General features: G+C 37.6%; 1 protein-coding gene across 1 annotated transcript in view; it reads left to right on the forward strand.

Moving 5' to 3' along the window:
* Positions 1-21,379, forward strand: part of ANK3 (ankyrin 3) — a 742,532-nt gene that overhangs the window by 541,247 nt on the left and 179,906 nt on the right. The window contains exon 9 of the mRNA XM_023739341.1: positions 12,420-12,518. Within this exon, the coding sequence (XP_023595109.1) occupies positions 12,420-12,518 (99 nt within the window). The remainder of the gene's footprint in view (positions 1-12,419; positions 12,519-21,379) is intronic.

Below are 21,379 nucleotides of genomic sequence, written 5' to 3' on the forward strand. Positions count from 1 at the left end.
TAAACTATAGGAGAAATTTTTCCGTAGAAAGCAGTAAAAAATTTACAGAAAAAATGTTTTTACACTCCAAGGAAATGAAAGGGAACACAGATTAAATTCTACATTTTTCTGTACTGTATCAAATTCTATATACTATTAAATATTATTTATCAAACACCAAGTACCTGCTCTGTGCATGGGGATTAGCAGATATGACCTCTCGCTTCAGAGGCTGAAAGACTTTTCAAAAGATATGTCTATAGGATGAACTAGGATACTAGTAATCTTTGCTTAAATGTCTTTCCTGTGCTTTCTCTGTGAATCTATTTGCTAACCATTTTTCTATGGCTATTTATACTAGGAATGGTGCTAAAAGTATAAGAGAATAGAATGAGAAAACAAAAATCTTGAATGGGTTTTTTAAATGAAGTCCCTGATACATTGAAATCTTGCTCTTTAGACATGTTTTGCCACTTTGAAACTTTATCATTTTGACTTACAGGCAAAACCTGCTAAGAGTAATAAAAATTAGCAAAAGTATCAGATTTGTTAACTTTAATATTTATACTGATTATTTTGGAATTTGTATTTATTGAGAACTTATCAAGGAACCAAACTATAATAGTCATATTATTTTAGTCTCATTATCTTGAAGATTCTGAGTGATTTTGTTCACTTATTTTTTCACTTAGTGATAGCCTCCCCAGGCATTTTCAAAGAAAAGGAGAGACTTGACTTGGGAAAGGCGAGATTGCTAGTCACCTGTCTTTTTTATATTTAAGTGGAATGAAGCATCTGTTGTTTTTCACAAGGCAGGAAATGGCCTTGATTACACTTTGGGAAGTTGCAGAAATGACCTTGCTTTGGTGATTATTTCATGAAACAAACTTGGCTGCCACCTCAGCTGGGTTTTTCAGGAATAGCTGAGGAGGGAAAAAATAGACAGGCAATTCCATATTTCCCCACAGAGGCAATGGTTACATCCAGGCTCCTGTTGTTAACAGCATGGCACCCACTTGTTTCTGTCGGACGTTTGTATCATCCACAGCTCTGCATGAAGGTCTTCCCCATTCCTTTCTGCTGCTCCTTTGTCTGGTCATGGTCTTTCTGAAATGTTTAGACTTGGCCTGTGCTGAGGCTGACACTTCTCTAACACCTTTTACATCCATCATAAGCACTGCCCACCTTAGACCCTTCTTAGAGTTCATTAATTCAGGTCTGCGTGTCTTTTCTACTCAAACTATTTCATAATGTCTTTGTGCATATGGTTATTTCATGCATTTTTAAGGGCCATATAATAATAAAAGGAATAATAGTAGCTAAGACTTTTATAGTGTTTACTGAATGCCAAGCACCGTTCTTAGGACTCCACACTTACTAACTCATTTAATCCTCAAACAGTTCTGTGGTATAGACACAGGGAAACCTGCAAAAGCTGGCACCTGTGTAAGCAGAAACCAGTCAGAGAAGGAGATCTCAAATATTTTCCACTCAAATGAGCAATAGACAAGTGGTAAGACTGCACCCTATCAAAGGTGGAAAATTTGCAAGACCCAGAAAAACAAGGCAGTCCCATTGAGTTCCGACTCGCAGAGGTTTCACTGTACTACTGTTAGCCTAATTTTGCAAAGAAATCTATAATCCAGAGACATTAACTAAACATACCTGAGTGTCTTATGCTGGGTTCCCTAGAGAAACAAAATTAGTGAAACATATATATAGAGAGAGAGATTAAGGAAATGGCTCACACGGTTATAGAAGCTGGTAAGTCACAGGTCCGTGGGTCAGGCTGGAGGCTTCTCCTGGCTCGTGTAGCTGCAGGGGCTGATGAACCCAAGATCAGCAGGTCAGACGGCAGGCTGCTCGTTCATGGGCTGAGGAGGCCAACAGATCCCAGGATTGAAGGCAATATGACAGGGCGCTGGCTCAAGTCCAAAGAACCGAAGGCCAGATGATGACAGACCAGATGCAGGATCCAGAGCAAGCAAGCGAGATTTGCCAGAATGTCCATATATATATTTGATGCAGGTCACACCCCCAAGGAAACTCCCCTTACAACTGTTTGGCTGATCACATCAGATCACATCATGGAGGAAGACTATATCATTACATAATTGCCAAAGTATATCATTACATAACTACCAAACTGCATCATCATATAACTGCCAAACACTGAGGATCATGGCCCGGCCAAGTTGACACACAGCCTTAACCATCACGTGGAGGTTACACAGGTTGTATGGGCAGACCTGGATTTGAACCTATGCAGTCTGACTCCAGAGTGTTAGCTCCTAACCACTGTAGCACCTACCTCTCTATTGTCTTTATCTCTTCGCACACCAGTAGGTGCTCCAGAAATGCTTTAATAGCAGGAATTGGTCATTGGTTTGTACTGCTTACAAGTGGGGGAACAGCATGGTCTAGTCTAGTGAAAGGAGCATGAAGTTTGAAATCAGACAAACTGGCAGCTTTGTGACCTTTGGCAAGTTATTTTTTTGAGTCTTAGTTTCCTCATCTATAAAATAAAGGGAAAAATTTGATAGTACCTCTCCTAGGATTGTTTTGTATGTTAAATGAAACAAGAGCTAGGGAATGCTTGTGAGTTTCCTTTCTCCTTTTATCATGAATTATCTCGTTTCTCCTCTTGGAAATCCTGTGGTGGAGGCAGAAGAGGTATTATGTCCATTGTACAGATGAGAAAATAAGTTCGTAGAGGATAAGGCACATTCCCAGTGAATTGTGCTTTCTACTGGACCTACACTAAGAGATGGAACTGAGATACAGTTAGAATCAGGAGAGAATTTGCCCTTTCTAAATTCATTATTAAAAAAAAGTCTTTTTAACACTTCTAAGCCAGTTTTATAGTTTAGGAAGTACAGTAAAATGAATCTTTATTTCTGAAGTTAGAGGATCTTACTCTAAGTGATGGTCATTGTATAACATACAATGCAATATATATTACTGTGGAAGAAAATGATAAAGTTGTAGAGGAATTTGTGCAAATCCAGAGAGATCTTAGCTTGTTCTGGGTGATCTGCTTCATTTTTTCCTGAAAGTTGAAGGCCAAACCTTTTCATTTACATTGAGATTTTACCCCTAAATTCACTGATTGGTGTCCTCAAGGAGAGTAGATTATAAATGAAAAGTCTTATCTGAACATCAAGAAGGAGATTAGCATAGAAGAAAATTAATAAAGTGAAAAAGAAAAGGGCTAAAAGTCACGCATAGTGAGAACACAGATCCACATGTGAGGGAATACAGAAGTGATCCATGTTATTTTGTAAGTACTTAACTAGGTTATTGGCCCAGAAATTTAAGAGAAATAAACCTGCTGTGTTCTATAATTTTGTTTGGTCAAAATTCTGAATATTTATCAAGATTTTACTGTTTTACGTAAATATTTTAGTCATTTCTCTCTTTTGTTGTTTGTAAAATGTATGTGTGTATTATGTATGATTGCTTTGTTTGTCTTTATCCACCATCTTCCAAAAAGGATTGAGAAGTAAATAGTAGAGAAAGGAAGGTATTGGTTCATCATGTCTACACTTAGGTTTTTTAGAATGAATAGTTATATTGAATTGTTTGGTAGAAAAGTTAAATAAGATGCTGAGGCACAGGCAAGAGGGTAGCACAAAACCTCCTGGGTGTCACCGGTGTGCAGGGAGAGCAAATGGTGGAGCACTGTTATTGTTGTTATTATCTGCCATCAAGTCAATTCCAACTCATAGCAATGATACATGACGTAGTAGAACTGCCCCCAGGGTTTTCTAGGCTGTAATTTTTTTATATCTAATTTTTTGTTATTATGTTTTAGGTGAAGGTTTACAGCACAAATTAGTTTCTCATTCAAAAATTTATACAAAAATTGTTTTGTGACTTGGTTGCAGTCACCGCAATGTGTCAACACTCTCCCCCTTTCCCTTTCCACCCCGGGTTCCCCTGTGTCCATTCATCCAGTTTTCCTGTCCCTTCCAGCCTTCTCATCTTTGCTTTTGGGCAGGTGTTGCCCATTTGATCTCATATACTTGATTGAACTAAGAAGCATGTTCCTCACGTGTGTTACTGTTTTTTTGGTAGGCCTGTCTAATGTTTGGCTGAAAGGTGGACTTCAGGAGTGCTTTAGTTCTAAGTTAGCAGGGTGTCTGGGGGCCATAGTCTCAGGGCTTCCTCCAGTCTCTGTCAGACCAGTAAGTCTGGTCTTTTTTTTGTGAATTTGAATTTTGTTCTACATTTTTCTCACACTCCATCTGGGACCCTCTAGTGTGATCCCTGTCAGAGTTGTGGGTGGTGGTAGCTGGGCACAGTTTAGTTCTTCTCAACTCAGGCTGGATGAGGCTCTGGTTCTTGTGGTCCATTAGTCCTTTGGATTAATATTTTCCTTGTGTCTCTGGTTCTCTTCATTCTCCTTTACTCTGAGTATTATGGGACCAACAGATGTATTTTAGATGGCCGCTCGCAAGTTTTTAAGACCCCAGACACTACTAGGATGTAGAACATTTTCTTTACGGACTATGCTATGCCAATTGACCTAGATGTCCCCCAAGACCATGGTCTCCAGCCCTCAGCCCCAGTAACTTGGTCCCGTAAAGTATTTGGATATGTCTAGGAAGCTTCTATGACTTCACCTTGGTCAAGTTGTACTGACTTCCCCTATATTGTGTGTTGTCTTTCCTTTCTCCAAAGTTAACACTTGTCTGCTATCTAGTTTCCCCATCCCTCCTCTCCCTTGTAACCATCAAAGATTGTTTCCTTCTGCATGTAAACTTTTTCTTAGGTTTTTGTAATAGTGGCCTCACACAAAATTTTCCTTTTGTGATTGACTTATTTCACTCAGCATAGTGCCCTCTAGATTCATCCATGTTGTGAGATGTTTTGCAGATTCCTCATTGTTCTTTATCATAGTGTAGTATTCCATTGTGTGTATGTACCATAATTTGTTTATCCACTCATCTCTTGATAGGCATTTAGGCTATTTCCATGTTTTTGCTATTGTGAGTAATGCTGCAGTGAACACGGGTGTGATATGTCTATTCATGTGATGGCTCTTATTTCTCTAGGATACATCCCTAGGAGTGGGATTGCTGGATCGTATGGTATTTCTATTCCTAGTTTTTTAAGGAAGCACCATATCATTTTCCATAGCAGTTGTACCATTTTGCATTCCCACCAACAGTGCATAAGAGTTCCAATCTCCCAGCAACCTCTCCAACATCTGTTATTTTCTGTTTTTTTGATTAGTGCCAATAATGTTAAGGTAAACTGGTATCTCATCGTAGTTTTGATTTACATTTCTCTAATGGCTAATGATAACGAGCATTTTCTCGTGTGTCTATTAGCTGCCTGAATGTTTTCTTTGGTAAAATGTCTGTTCATATCCTTTGCCCACTTTTTAAATGGAGTATTTGTCTTTTCGTTATTGAGGTGTTGAAATATTTTATAGATTTTAGAGATTAGACCCTTGTTAGATATGTCGTAGCCAAAAATTTTCTCCCAGTCTGTAGTTTTTCTTTTTACTCTTTTGGTGAAGTCTTTTGATGATCTCAAGTGTTTAATTTTTAGGAGCGCCCAGTTATCTAGTTTATCTTCTGCTGTTTGTGCACTGTTAGTTATGGTTTGTGTTGTATTTATAACATGTGTTAGGACCCCTAGCATTGTCCCTATTTTTTCCATGATCTTTATCAGTTTAGGTTTTATGTTTAGGTCTTTGATCCATTTTGAATTAGTTTTTGTCTATGGTGTGAGGCATGTGTCCTGTTTCTTTTTTTTACAGAGGGCCATCCGGTTTTGGCAGCACCATTTGTTAAAAAGACTGTCTTTTCCCCATTTAATGGACTCGTCAAAGATGAGCTGGCCATACATGGATGGATTTATGTCTGAGTTGTTGATTCTGTTCCGTTGGTCCATGTGTCTGTCTTGTACCAGTACCAGGCTGTTTTGACTACCGTGGCAGTATAGTAGGTTCTGAGATCAGGTAGCGTGAGGCCTCCTACTTTGTTCTTTTTCTTCAGTAACGCTTTGGTTATCTGGGGCCTTGTTCCTACCATATAAATTTGGTGCTAGTTTTTCCATCTCATTACGGAATGCTGTTGGTATTTGGATCGGGATTGCATTGTATCTATAGATTGCTTAGGGTAGAATTGACATTTTCACAATGTTGAGTCTTCCTATCTATGAGCATGGTATGTTTTTCCATTTATATAGGTCTCTTTTGGTTTCTTGCAATAGTGTTTTGTAGTTTTCTTTCTATAGGCCTTGTACGTCCCTAGTTAGATTTATTCCTAAGTATTTTATTTTTTTAGGGGATGTTATAAATGGAATGGTATCGTTTTCCTGATTTCCTTTTCCAAGTTCTATGTGTTGGTGTATAGGAATCCAACTAATTTTTGTATGTTGATCTTGTATCCTGCTACTCTGCTAAATTTTTCTAGTAGTTCCAGTAGTTTTCTTGTGGAATCTTTGGAGTTCTCTATGTATAGGGACTTATCATCTGCGAATAGGGATAGTTTTCCTTCTTCCTTTCCAATTCCGATGCCCTTTATTTCTTTTTCTTTCCTTATTGCCCTAGGTAGGACTTCCAGCACAATGTTAAATAGAAGTGATGATAAAGGGCATCCTTGTCTTGTTCCTGTTCTCAGGGGGAATGCTTTCATCCTTTCTCTGTTGAGAATGATGTTGGCTGTTGGTTTTGTATAAACCCGTTGCTGTCAAGTTGATTCCAACTCATAGCAACCCTATAGGACAGAGAAGAACTGCCCCATAGGGTTTCCAAGGAGCGGCTGGTGGTTTCCAACTACCGATCTTTTGGTTAGCAGCCAAGCTCTTAACTACTGTGCCACCAGGGCTCCACTGGTTTTGTACAGATGCCCTTTATTATGCTGAGGAATTTCCCTTCTATTCCTATTTTATTGAGAGCTTTTATCAGGAGTGGGTGTTAGAATTTATCAGATATCTTTTCTGAGTTGATTGAGATGATCATGTGATTCTTTTCTTTTGTTCTATTTATGTGATGGATTATGATGATTCTAATGTTGAACTATCCTTGCATACCCGATATAAATCCCCCTTGGTCATGGTGTATTATTTTTTTGATATGATGCTAAATTCTATTGGCTAGAATTTTGTTGAGAATTTTTACATCTATTTTCAGGAGAGATAACTGGTCTGTAATTTTCTTTTTTGTGTGATGTCTTTGCCTGGTTTTGGTATCAGGGTTATGCTAGCTTCATAGAATGAATTCTGGGGTATTCTTTCCTTTTCTATGCTCGGAAGTAATTTGAGTAGTACTGGTGTGAGCTCTTCTCTGAATGTTTGGTAGAATTCTCCAGTGAAGCTGTCTGGCCCAGGGCTTTTTTTTGTTGGGAGTTTTTTTTATTACCTCGTCAATCTCTTTTCTTGTTATGGGTCTGTTCAGATTTTTTATCTCAGTTTGTGTTAGTTTATGTAGGTAGTGTGTTTCTAGAAATTTGTCCATTTCCTCTAGGTTCTCAAATTTGTTGGAGTATAATTTTTCATAGTATTCTGTTATGATCCTTTTTATTTCAGTTGAGTCTGTTGTAGTATCCCCTATCTCATTTCTTATATAGGTTATTTACTTCTCCTCCTGTTTTTCTTTTGTTATTTTGGCCAATGGTTTGTTGATTTTGTTGATTCTTTCAAAACCAACTTTTGGTCTTATTGATTCTTTCTATTGTTTTTCTGTTCTCTGTTTCATTTATTGCTGCTCTGATCTTTATTATTTCCTTTCTTCTGGTGCCTATGGGCTTCTTCTGCTGCTCTTTTTCTATTTGTTCAAGTTGTAGGGCTAACATTTTTGTTTTGCCCTATTCTTCTTTTTTGATGGGTGTGTTTGTTACTATAAATTGACCTCTGAGCACTCACTTTGCTGTGTCCCAAAGGTTTTAGCATGATGTGTATTCATTCTCATTTGATTCTAGGAATTTTTTTATTCCTCTTTTATTTCTCTATTACACCGATGTTTTTAAGCAAAATGTTATTCAGATTCCATGTATTTCTTCTTTTTTTTTTCCTTGCTCTTCCTGTTACTGATGTCTACTTTTATGACGTTGTGGTCAGAGAGAATGCTTTGTATTATTTCAGTGTTTTGGATTTTATGGAGGGTTGCTTTATAATGTGATCTATTCTGGAGAGTGTTCCATATACATTGAGAAAGATTGTAGAGTTTTCTGCTGTTGGGTGGAGTGTTCTATATATGTCTACAAGGTCAGTTTGGTTGATTGTAGCCTTTAGATCTTCTGTATCTTTGTTGCATTTCTTTCTAGATGTTCTGTCCTTTACCAAAAGTGGTGTGTTAAAGTCTCCTACTATTCTTGTGGAACCATCAGTTTCTCTTTTCAGTGCTGTTAGAGTTTACTTTATGCATTTTGGAAACCTGTTGTTGGCTGTATAGATATTTTTTAGGGTTATGTCTTCTCGGTGGATTACCCTGTAATCATTATATAATGTCCTTCCTTGTCTCTTATGGTTGATTTTGCGTTAAAGTCTATTTTATCTCAAATTTGTATTGCCACTTCTGCTGTTTTGGTTACTGTTTGCTTGATATATTTTTTCCATCCTTTGATTTTTAATATATTTACGTCTTTGTGTCTCTTGTAGACAGCATATTGATGGGTCATGTTTTTTTAATCTATTCTTTCACTCTCTCTCTTTATGGGTGCATTCAAGCAACTTATATTCAGTGTGATTATCAATAGGTATTATTGCTATCATATTGTGCTTTTTCTTTTGTGGTGTTGACACTTTCTTTGTTCTTACTTTCCTGTGCTGAGTTCTTTTTGCTTGTGGATTTTCTTTTCTTTCACTATTATAGATTCTGTGTTTACTGAGTCTTTATGTTTTTCTTCTTTTTTATTTTGATGAATAGGTTTGTTAACTTTCTTTGTGATTACCTTGAAATTTACTCTTATCTTTCTAAGTTGAACCAGTCTTTTATTACTTGATATCACCTTGACTTCCTCTCCATTTGAATGTTCTATACCTACACCAATTATTCCCCCATTTTATTGTTTTGATGTTGTTGTAACTGTTTTACTTAGTTTTTTGGGTCATTGCTGCAGAGGGTTGGCATGGTGCATCTGTCCCTGGGTGCCATGTTGCTGTAGCCTGTAATCTTTACAGGAGCAATCCACCTCGTCTTTCTACTGTGGAGCCGCTGGGCAGGTTTGAGCCGCCAACCTTTTGGTTAACAGCCTAGGGCTTAACCGTTGCATCACCAGGACTCCTTAAGGGTGGAGGACTAGCACTGACTAAAATCCTCTAACACCTCAGCCACCACCTAAGCATGAAGCATTGGCAAGCTACTTCTAGAGGAACTTGAAGTCTGAAGTATTCTGAAACAAAATGCAAATTCAGCTCAACTCCTAACTAAATTGGTTTAACTTCCTATAGCCTGACACTTACTAATAAAATATTTTTTCCTGTATCAAAGATAGAACATTCAAAATAATGGAATACATAGCATTTCAGAAGTTTTTGTTTTTTAACTGCTGAAGACCTCCAAGTTCATCCAGTCTAAACACTTGTCTTTCAGATAAGGAAGAGAGCCAGGGAGGCTAAGTTATTTTCTTAAGAGTCAAAAAGTTTAGGGGTTGGCCAATACGCTAGGTTTCCCAATTCTCAGGCACTGCCTTGTCATTTCATTATGCTCTTTGAGCTATATCCCACCAGAGATTCAGTGACCTCTCCTATTAGACTATGTTTCCTATGCTCCTAACCTGATACTCCACCTGTCACCTCAGGTCTAGAATAGATCTGCTGTGCTGCTTAGGTCTTCAGAGCAAAACACACTAGCACTCAGTAAACAAACACACAAGAAAAAAAAATTAAAAGTCATCAAGAACTTTATTTCCTTCTGCCAGCATTTACTCACACAAAAGAATGATCCACACCAAAGAGGACCAAAGCATACACAATGCACAGCACAGAGTGTCACTTTGTCTGTTGTAACCCATTACAAGCAGTTGAAGTCTTCAGGCATAAACTGATGCGTCTAGATCAGGAGTCAGCAAACTATGGCCTGTGGGCTAAATCCAGCTCTCTGCCTTTTTTGTAAATAAGGTTTTACTGGAACACAGCCAGTCTCATTTCTTTACCTCTTGTCTATGGCTGCTTTTGTGCCACAGTGGCAGAGTTGAGAAGTTGTAATAGAGAGTGCATGCCCTGCAAAGTTGAAAGTATTTGCTGTCTGGCCCTCTGGGAGAAAAAAAAGAATTGCCTAACCCTGGCCTGGAGCCCTGGTGGTGCAGTGGTTAAGAGCTGGCTGCCAACCGAAAGGTTAGCAGTTCAAATCCACCAGACACTCTTTGGAAACCCTATGGGTTTCTACTCTTGTCCTATAGGGTCCCTATGAGTCAGAATCAACTTGTTGGCAACAGGTTTGGGTTTTTTTTGTTGGTACTCATGGTCTAGAGCAATGATAGTCCTTTCCACTCTTCATTTGCATTGCTGAGGCCAATTTGTTTCACTCAGGTTTTTTTTTTCTTTTATTTAATGAATGAATTATTGATTTATACTTTACACCTACAAATACTGAAATAAAGAACTCTTCAAGTGGGAGAATGTATGATGGTTAAAAACATTTAACTAAAAAATTTCACAGAAAATACAGTGGAAAAAGAACTTGTTAAACAACATGCCATGAGGATGTAATCAGCTAAATTCAGAATGTGGAAAATTCTACTCAATAAATTACCCAATTTCTGAAGTAAATAAATGGACATGGAAAAAAAGAAGGTGGGCTAGAGGAACTGTGGAGGTTAAAAGAAACTTAAAAAGGGCATTTCAACCTAATATAATATGCAAACCTTCTAATTTGAAAAAAACCAACTGAGACGATTGGAGATAATAAGAGAATTTGTACGTGGATGAATCTTAGGTAAATTAAAGGATTATTTCTGTTTTCTTAGCTAACAGAATGGTATTATGGTTATGTTATTTAAAAATTCTTATCTGTTAGAGATATTTAAATTGCAGTATTTATAGGTAGAATAATATCATGCCTGAAATTTTCTTTAAACTACTTCAACAAAGAAAAAACATTAGGGGATAAAAGTTGGTAAATACTGAAACAGGGTGGTGAGTATATGAAGTTCATTATGGTTTTACCTCAAACTTTGTGTATGTGTGAAATTTTTCATTATACAACGTGAAGGAAACATACAAACAAACGTGAATCGACGAGTCAGATGTTAGTTTGACTCCTGACCTGGCCAGCTGTTTCTGCATCCGTAAAATGGGAGTTGTAATTCAGATTGTGGACTCCCTGGGTGGTGCACATGGTTAATGCACTCAGCTGCTAACTGGAAATTTGGAGGGTCAAGTCCACCCAGAGGCAACTTGGAAGAAAGGCCTACAGATCCACTTCTGAAAAATCATCCATTAAAAACCCTATGGAGCACAGTTCTACTCTGACACACATAGGGCCACCATGAGCTGGAGTCAACTAGACGGCAACAGGATTTGGTTTAATTCAGATTGTGGATGGCCTTGTAAAGATTATGAGGATTAAATAAGATTGTATAAGTAAAGTGCTTAGCTATTATAATGTATCTTTTATCAAATTATAAAACTATAAACGCTTTTGAGCCTATATCATTTCTCATAGAATTGCCTTTTGGGAACAATAGAGCTTAAACCCATATTGCTGCTTCATAGGAATAAGGCACCAAATAGGGGTTTTTTCAACAGATGCACACAATTTTCTTTACACTCTGGAAATATTCCTAGCACACATAAGATGCTCAGAGGAAGGAGTTAAAGTAGCCTACCTTTGAAATCAGGGAGAACATGATTGGAATTTTGGATTGTCCTAACAAATGGCTGTTCCTTAAGAGTAATTTAAAAAAATCACAGTCCGTTTTCTGTGAGCTTGCTGATAAATGCCCATAGACACATTTAAGTCCAATGGACGTGGGAAATCCTCTGACTACGTACGTACTTATTGCTCTCCCACCTTGAGTTACTCTGGTCTGTCCTTGACAACCTGATGCTCAAACTGAATTTAGGGAAGGAAGGCTCTGAGTAAGGCAACACTCCTTTAACTCAGTCTGGGCTGACTTAGTCAGCCACTTGCTAGTCAACCACACATTAGCCAATATGTATGACAAATTTGTGGGAAAACACACTGACTTAAAGATATAGGATTTTAGCACACACACAGAAAAACCATCATTTAATCCATGAATCACCTCAGGCAAATGAAATACTTATACTTGGGCCTCACCCCTCAGAGTGTTTCCCTTAAAATTCACATCTTCTTTTGAGCCTCCTTCTAAAGAAAATCACCATGTCAGAGAGAAGTGTTGGGAAGCATACTGTTCACAAGAAGAAACAGAACTGGGGCATGTTGTGGGAGGTGGTAGGAAGCAACATTTTGGTTAAACTGAGGATACCAAAACTTTGCTGTTCTTTCTCTTCTTCCACAGAACGACATCACTCCTTTGCACGTTGCGTCAAAAAGAGGAAATGCCAATATGGTAAAACTACTGCTTGATCGAGGAGCTAAAATTGATGCCAAAACAAGGGTAAGAGTGCAATTTACGTACTTGCTTACGCTTGTTTTCGGGAAGTAGGAATGCCTTTTCTAATTTCTTTAGGCTGGCTGGGGAAAAAATTGAAGATCTTTTACTCTGTCCCAACACTGACTTTATTTTTGTTGCAGTTGTTGTAGTCTCTTGGAAAATGACTGCTAAGTTTGTTCTTCTTAAAATGGGTTGACCATTCATATTCATAAATTTTTAATACATGTTCAAATAGTGCTAATGGATCTAATTATAGAAACCAACTAAGGTCAGTAGGAGCCCTGCTGGCTCAATGGTTAAGCACTCAGCTGCTAATCAAAAGGTAGGGGGTTCGAACTCAGCAGTCGCTCCACAGGAGAAAAATGTGGCAGTCTGCTTCCGTAACTATTATAGCCTTGGAAACCCTGTAGGTCAGTTCCATTCTGTCCTATAGGGTCAATCTGAGTCCGAATCAACTCAACAGCAACAGGTTTTGGTACTAAGGTCAGAGTTTTAGTTGAGTTAAATTTTCAAGAATTTAATCTCTACTTGACACCACAGGCTGAGTTATTTGGTCAGTTTGATACTCAAAATGACAATTATTGTTATTATTTTTTAATCTATCTAGCTAGGTGTTTGACATATTGCTTACTTAGTGTAATGCACTGTAGTAGGGGAAAGAACTAAGACTTAGAATCCAGACTGAATGCTGGATCCTGGGCATAGATAGACTTAGGCAGGCTGCTTAACCTTTCTGTATGTAATTTCTGCATCTGAAAACAAATAAAACTAATGGCCACCTTGAAGGGTTGTTGCAGGGAACAAGATAATATTTGTAAATTATGCTACCATAAAGTAGGCCAGAAATAAATTCCAACCTTTACTAATATGTCTTACAGAAGTTTAATGCTAATTAAACTTCTGACTGAGGGATTTTCTTTTGAACATTTTGTGTGTTTGATGCGAAGTGTGAGCAAGAGCCAGGCTAATGAAAAGATTGTCTCACCAAGAACATCCACCCGTTAAGGGATTTAGAGGTTTTCTCTGTCTTGTAATTGTACCTTCTGCAATCCTGTGCTTCCCCTTTCTAAGAACCTGATGTCCATGTTTCTGAAACTGGCCTGGTAAGCTGAACTTGGTTCTTGTAACTCCTTAATTTTCTACTTCATTTATTATTCATTACATTTATTCACTCAGCCAGTAAATTATTACTGTCTATGATGGGGCAGACCTAGCTAGATGATGGAACCATGTAGCGAACCAGACAACACTGCTGCTGCCCTCATGAAGCAGATGGTCTCATTTACCTTCTGTACTTTACTGTGGCCTGGGCACGGACCCCAATCCAGCCCTGCCATAGAGATTCAGCAAGAGACCCACGTGGCTTTTCCCTGATGACAGTGGAATCTGAAAGCTATCATACATGCACCTTAAAAGAAAATAAGCTTTCTAGAGAGGAAGAGAGAGAGAAGATGAAGGTTGGCCCCAAAGGACTGTCTGTTTGGGGAAAGAAATTGAATAGAGATCTTAGTCCACTGACTTTGCATCATTTCATTAAGAAGCAATTACCAGCAATAATGAATGCTAGAAGAGTTGTTTAAATTGCAGATGTCCTCTGCTAAGTGTAGGCTATTTGAAAAGATTGTGAGGAATAAACTATAGAGGTGCACTGCTTATGCCATCTGATTATCGTGTGGGGATAAAGGATTATTTGTGAACAGGGTAAGATTTGTGAAGGGAAATGAAGGTCACAGGAGCCAAGCAGAAAAGAGAAGCTTGAAGAGATGCCTGAGGTTTTAGTGGTTGGGTGAAGCACTTATGTGCTGTTTCTTATATAATGGGAGGAGAAAAAGGTATGTAGGAAGTTCCGGTCCTGTCTATAGGGGGTGTCTTAGTTTCCTAGTGCTGCTGTAAAAGAAATAGCACAAGTGAATGGCTTTAAAGAACAGAAATTTTTCAAGGTTCTGGAGGCTAAAAGTCTAAATCATGATCTTAGCCATGTCGATTCCTTCCTTATAGGGAGTCCCAGGCGTTCCTTTGTTCCTTGGTGATCCTCACATGGCCTCTGTCTTCTCCTCTGTGTGCATTTCTCCGCGTCTAATCTGCTGTTTGTATAACTCAAAAGTGAGAAGATTTAGAACCTACTTACTTGGGTATTAGCTGCTAACCGAAAGGCCAGCGGTTAGAACCCATCAGATGTGGCAGTCTGCTCCTGTGAAGATTACAGCCTTGGAAACCCAATGGGGCAGTTCTACTCTGTCCTGTAGGGTTGCTATGAGTTGGAATCAACTCGAAAGCAACGAGTTTAGTTTTTTTGGTTTTTCTTAGGTGTGGTCTAATTAATATAACAAGGAAACCCCTATTTCCAAATAGGATTACATCCACAGGTATTGGGGTTAGGATCCCAACACATATTAGGGGGACACAGTTTAATCCATAACAGGGAGCATATAGAATCACAGGAGACGGCCAAGAGACAAGCATGAAAATTCTCTCCATAGCAGTATCAGAGATAGGAAATTGTTATAAGCAAAATGTGGTATGCTAGTTGCTTTCTATGCCACTTTGCCTCCCTGTTCTAAAGGGCTGTCTTATTTTAAAAAAAGATATAGACTTTTTTTTTACTCTTCGTCCAGTTTGAACTTGGAATTTTTCCCTTCTCTAGCGTTCCGTGAAGGAAATTTGAAAATGAAGCCTTGATGAACCAGGGAACAGAAAATTCTGTCAGTCTTTTGTTGCTGCCCTACATGGGGTGGGGTGCAGTGGGGTAGGGTGCCAGTAGTGCACAGGCTAAATTCCCAGCAGACTGTATGGAAGAAAGTGTAGTATATACCCAAAATATGTAAACTATTTTGTCTTCTCTTCTTCAAAGCTTTCCTTCTCTCTTGTTGAAATGACTAAGCAGTGATTGCATGTGTGGGTGAAAGAGAGGGAGCCAGCTAAAATGCCAGGAAGCCGTGGGGGCAAGCCTAAAAAGAGAAAGCAGAATTTTTCATAAATACAAAACAAGTCCCCAGCCAAGTTCAATCCAGTAGCCCCAAGAAACAAAGCTCCTAAAAAGTTAAATATCACTATCTACCCATCCACTGTCTCCCCGTCCACCATCATATCAGATACTTATTGCTGTTGTGGCTATCATGTTGGAGTCAACAAATCTGACCAATGCACACCAGTCCCCTCTGTTTAGACACAGGACAACTTCTCTGGACTTCACCTCAGAGATTGGCATTGTGAAGGACCTCATTCACTTGCCCTGTTCCCTACATGGGCTGCTAATCTAATAAAGAATCCAGTTTCAAAGCTGACTCTTAGAGCCCTTTAATTTAAGGAAAGACTGAAAACTTGAATTTTGCTAAGAGTAATTTAGGTAAGAGCTGAGCAAGATCTTACCAGCTGGAACAGCAAGATGAGAGTGGATTTTATTTTACCCTAGTGCCTAATTTGTAGTCTTCAGTACAAGTGGTGAAACATGACTACAGGAAAGTTCATCCTCCTGGGTCTTAGTTTTCTTCCCGGTACAAAAAGAGAGTTATTCCCTATGATCTCACAAGTCTTACCCAACTGGAAGGGCACTGGACATTGTAACTTTAAGAATAATTAGCTACTGTAAAAATCAAGATGGTGATGCATGACTCTTCCCTGGAGGAATTTAGCTTAACAAGGATCTGACAATCCTTCCATTCGGCCTATTTCAAGAAAGATTTTCTGTTTCTCCTACCCCATAGTGCTAACTAATATCAATCAGCTTGTTAGCTTATGGTCCTTTTGAACAGCCAAATATGTAGAGTATTTCTGTAATAATGGCGGGAAATGTGCTGATATACAAGCGTATGTCAAGGGAAATTTTGCAATCTGATCTATATGCAGCATCCTATTTTTAAAATGATTCATGAAGTTTGTTTACTGTTTCAGCAACATCTTAATGGCTTTTTACTGTTTCTTTATAGACTAAAATGCTTTGCTAAGAATGGTTACTTACAGGGGCCAGCTATATCTTTCCACTTAACTCTTGCTCTCTGCAAAGCTAGCATAAATGTGTATGTGTTGAAGGAAAACACTTTGCAATGGATGGCCTTTGTTATTTTCATTTTCCTTGCATCAGTTCACAGCCAAATCAGAGGCTTATTGTGAACCCTTAATCAGAACCATTTTAAGTCTGCACCATCTTCTGAGTTCTCTCTTTTCACTGATTCCTCATCATCCAATAATAAAGGCAGTTTTGCTTAGTCTTTCATGGTTCAGAGAAGATGCAGGAGTTTCAGGTAGAACCAGTAATAATAGTACTCAGACTCCCGGAATGTCCTCCCAACTTCCAGCCTTCCTAGCAAGGTGCCACTGCCCACATCCTCGTATAATCCCATTACTACATTATATCCAAAGCTACACCTTGACATTAAGATACAGACATTCATCTTAGTATCTATAGCACACAGCACATTTTCTGGCACATACTAGATGCTTACTTAGTATTTACTGGATATGTCAAAATACAATATCCTCCTTAATGTTACATTTACCAAAAAGTCTAACTTACATGACTTTATACTGGTGCTGTAATAATGTAATTTTTCTCCCTGAAGTTAATGGCATCCAATTCATTTAAAAGAATGAAGGGATATTTCTGTGCAGGTAGATAAAGGGCTTTCAGAGTACCTTCAATCTGTCAGCTGTTAAATTCTTACTATTCTGGGAAGGTGTCAGGGGACACTCAGATGTCCTGTAATTTTAGCCTGTGATTCCCCAGATGTGCAACTTGTTACAATTCTCAGGTTAAAGCCTAAGAAAAAGGAAATACTAGTCTTAACTTTTGATTTTCATTGTATTTCTGGAAGTGTGATTGCCTTGGTTAAAAATAAATCCTTGAAGAAAATATTAAATATATCATGGTCATAAAAGTCTCTCCCAAAGAGAAAATTCTAGAACTGTGCTTCCTTCTTGAAGTACTAAGATAGACATGTTGACAGGAGATTTGAAATAGTGCAACAGACTTTGGGTTTCTGTAGTAACCAAAACTAACCTGAATATATCTCTTCATGTCATACAAAAATAGTTTTTTATTTTTATATCACAAATATTACAAGTTAATTAAGAGCATTTATTTGTATTAAAAGAAGAACACCAAAAACCCACTGACGTCGAGTTGATTCTGACTTATAGAGAAAAATTAGACAATAGAAAGAGACCCACAGACCACCCAACAAACTCAGGTGTTGGAATCAGCAGATTTTTAACTAACTGATAAATACACTATAATCTATAATGGATGAAATATAAGAAACTATTTTTAAAAATGACCAAATGGAAATCCTAGAATTGAAAAACACAGTATCCAAAATTTTTAAAAATCTGGGGATTGGATAAACAGCAGATTGTATACGAAAGAAGAAAGAATCAGTGTCATAGAAATCATCCAGACTGAAGCACAGAAAGAAAAAAAATATTAAAAAACAAATAAGCACCATGTCAGTGACCTGTGGGACAATAACATCCAGCCTAAAAACATAAAATGGAGTCCCAGAGGCCGCATGGAAGAAGAATGAGGCAGAAAAAAATGTTTATATTTATTGCCAAATTCAATCATAAGCCACAACCTCCAGGTCCTGGAAGCTTAGCACATGCTCAGGAAGGTAAATACAAAGAAAACAACACAGAGACTCAAAGATAAAGAGAAAATTTTTAAAACAGCCGGAGATGAAGACACATTGTAAACAGGAGAACATTATAAACACATTATGTGACTTCTCATCAGAAACCCTGGAGGCCAGAAGACAATGGAACATCTTTAAAGTGCTAAATGGAAAAAAGTCTGTCAATATAAAATTCTATATCTAATAAAATTGTCTTTCAATAATAAAAGCAAAATAAAGATAAACCAAAGCTGAGACAACGTGTCACAATGAGACTCACACTGAAGAAATATTAAAGAAGTTCTCCAGTCACAAGAAAAATAATACTAGGTGGAAATTTGAGTCTATTCAAAGGAATGAAGAGCTAGAAATAGTAAGTATATGGATAAATAGAAAAGACTACTTTTTCTTAAACTCTGTAAAAGTGAATCAAGTATTTAAACAAAAATATCAATCTATCATGAGGTTTGTAATATAGATAGAAGTAAAATATGATATTTATAGCACAAAAGATAAGACTAATAATGTAAATGGGATTATAATATTTTAGGATTCTCATATATGAAGCAGCATATTAATTCAAGGTAGGCTGTAATAGTTAAGGATGTGTTGTAAACCTAAGGACAACCACTAGAAAAGGAAAAGGAGAGATTTTGTGAAAAAGCCAAAGGAGAAAATAGCTGGTAATAAACTGATAATTCAATGATTAGAATACTAAATAATAATCAATTAACCTAAAGGAAGACAAGAAAGAGGGGACAAAAAGCACAAAGAACAGAGTGGTCAAATACAAAACAGGTTGTATAAGGGTGTGTTCTAGGCTCAGAGAGAAGGCTGTAGTTTTCCAAGCAGAGAGAACAATAGCATTTTACCTTATTTCGGTCTAATTTTAGACATATAGCAAGTATAGCAGGAGAACAAGAAAGAAAATTAGATACTCCTCCTTCCTATATACAAATAGCAGAAATAAATTCTTGATTTTAAAATGACATTGGATACAGATTCTTGTATTTTTTTAAATTTTTGACATAGTAAAAAGAATCCAATCCTTCAGGTAGAGGCAAACTTGAGTATAAATCCTAATACCAACCACTTACTTGCCACTTGACCTTGGGTAGATACGTTAATTTGGTGGAGCAGCTTCTTCCATCTATAAATGGAACTACGAATGCCTTTCTCATACAGTTGTTGTGAAGACTGAACAAGATAGCAAATAGAAGGTACCTGGATCATAGAAGGCATTCAGAAAATGTCATTTCACTTCCTCTTAGGCCAAACCTATACCTGCCTAACACAAACGAAATGAGGTTACAATCAGAATTTTTTGGTGAAAATACAGATATGGGAATAGCTTTACTAGTAGGCCGTAGCTGATGCCCTTTCATTTATCTGTGGCTATCATTATAATTCTCCTCTCCTAAACACTATCTATATTGTCTTTTATTGTTTTCCATTTTCAATTAAATATCTCATCCTGTTTTACATCTGCAATGTAGGAAAATGTAACTACACAGTGAATTCTCTCTGCTTGACTTCCTTTTCCTTCTCTTGAGTTTTTTGCTTAGTAGGAAAAAAAGAAGGGGACCCAGAGGACACAAGTCAAAATAAATCTCTCTTCTTGAACATATTTCTTCTTGAATATAAAAAAGTCATGAATTTGTGTCACTTCAGTATCAGCTTTGGGCAAATTTGACCTGTTAAGGACATATTCTGGGTTGGCTAGGTGTGATGAATCAATACCCTGCTCCATACTTTTCAGAACAACGAAGCCTTGAAAGAAAGTCTTTTTGACCTTCATATGCGTGAGATTTTGCTCTCATTGTAACACAAGAGAGCATTTTATCCAGCCAGTAAAGTGCGATTCCCTACCTCACTAATAAGATTACTGCCACTGAAATGAAATATGAGACCTGGCCTAGCTGGTTTGCGTTGCTTCAGAATTCTGCCTGAGGGAATAGTTGTTCATTATGTTAGTGCTTTAAAAATCAAGGGAATTGGAAAAAAATTACTAACCCCATGCAATTTCATTTATCTTCCATACTGTTACTATGGCAACTTGGCTTACCTCTCTTCCTCTCTCCTGTCCAACCGCGCATGCTGCCTTTCTTGAGACAGCTTCCCTTGAGCTACCAGAATTGCCTTTGCTAAGCATTTTTCAGCTAGAGGTTGAAGCTGTAGTATGCAGTCGAAGAACTGCTTTTTGGTCCAAGACCCATTCTATATGGCACTGTACATTAATTGTAAATTTTTAGGGTTTGGGAGAAAGTAAAAATCCTTATCTTGTATTGAAGAAAACATTGCTCTAATTTCATGGAAGGGAACACATGATTTCGCTCCTGTTGTAAAGCACAATATCCACAGTGTTTCTTTATGGTTATAGTATTCTGAATTAGAAAAAGGAGAAACCTTATTTAGAACTGACTCTGAGGACTAAGGAGCCACATTCTTAAATCTAATCCCAATGTACAAGTTATTCTATTGAGAATTTTATTTTTCTGCGAAGATAGGAAGATATTTTAATAGCATCTCTGAAGTATAAAATGAGTCTACTCTTAAAAATATACCAAGGGAAAAAATGTTTGACCAACTAACTCAAAAAAATTTTTTTTTTTTTTTTTTTTTTTAGTAGCTGGAAAACCCATTCATTCACTCACTCCATTCATTTATTCCAATATTTTTTTATTAAGTAACCTTCATGGACATAGTTCTGAGTTAAGCCCCCTAAGAAATCCAAATATGCCTTAAATTATAAACCTTATCCTCAAAGATAGACTAGTTGAAATGATAATGCATGTTCACAAATAATAAAATGCCAGGTAGAAAGATATGTACCCCCAAAAAGACACAGAAAAAATAAGACGGATCTTCTGAAGGTAGGAAGATTATGTCTAGTTGTGGAAAAGGCTTCAAAGAAACTCTTTTATTTGGAGCTTGGATAAAGTGGAAATGGAGTTTCCAGGTAAATAGAGTAGTATGGGCAAAGCAGAGGAACAAGAAGATGAGAAGGTTTCGCCAGAAACTGCAAAGAGTTTGTTAACTGGAGTAGAAGTGAAGGATATAGGGAAAGGCCAAGTCAAACCAATATCAAAAAAAAAAAAACCAATCTTGTTGCCATTGAGTCAATTCCAACTCATAACGACCCTATAGGACAGAGTAGAACTGCCCCACAGGGTTTCCAAGGAGCGCCTGGTAGATTCGAACTGCCGACCTTTTGGTTAGCAGCCGAGCTCTTAACCACTGTGCCACCAGGGTTCCTAA

This window comes from Trichechus manatus, unplaced genomic scaffold, assembly GCF_000243295.1.
Source record: "Trichechus manatus latirostris isolate Lorelei unplaced genomic scaffold, TriManLat1.0 scaffold00007, whole genome shotgun sequence".
NCBI lineage: Eukaryota > Metazoa > Chordata > Mammalia > Sirenia > Trichechidae > Trichechus > Trichechus manatus.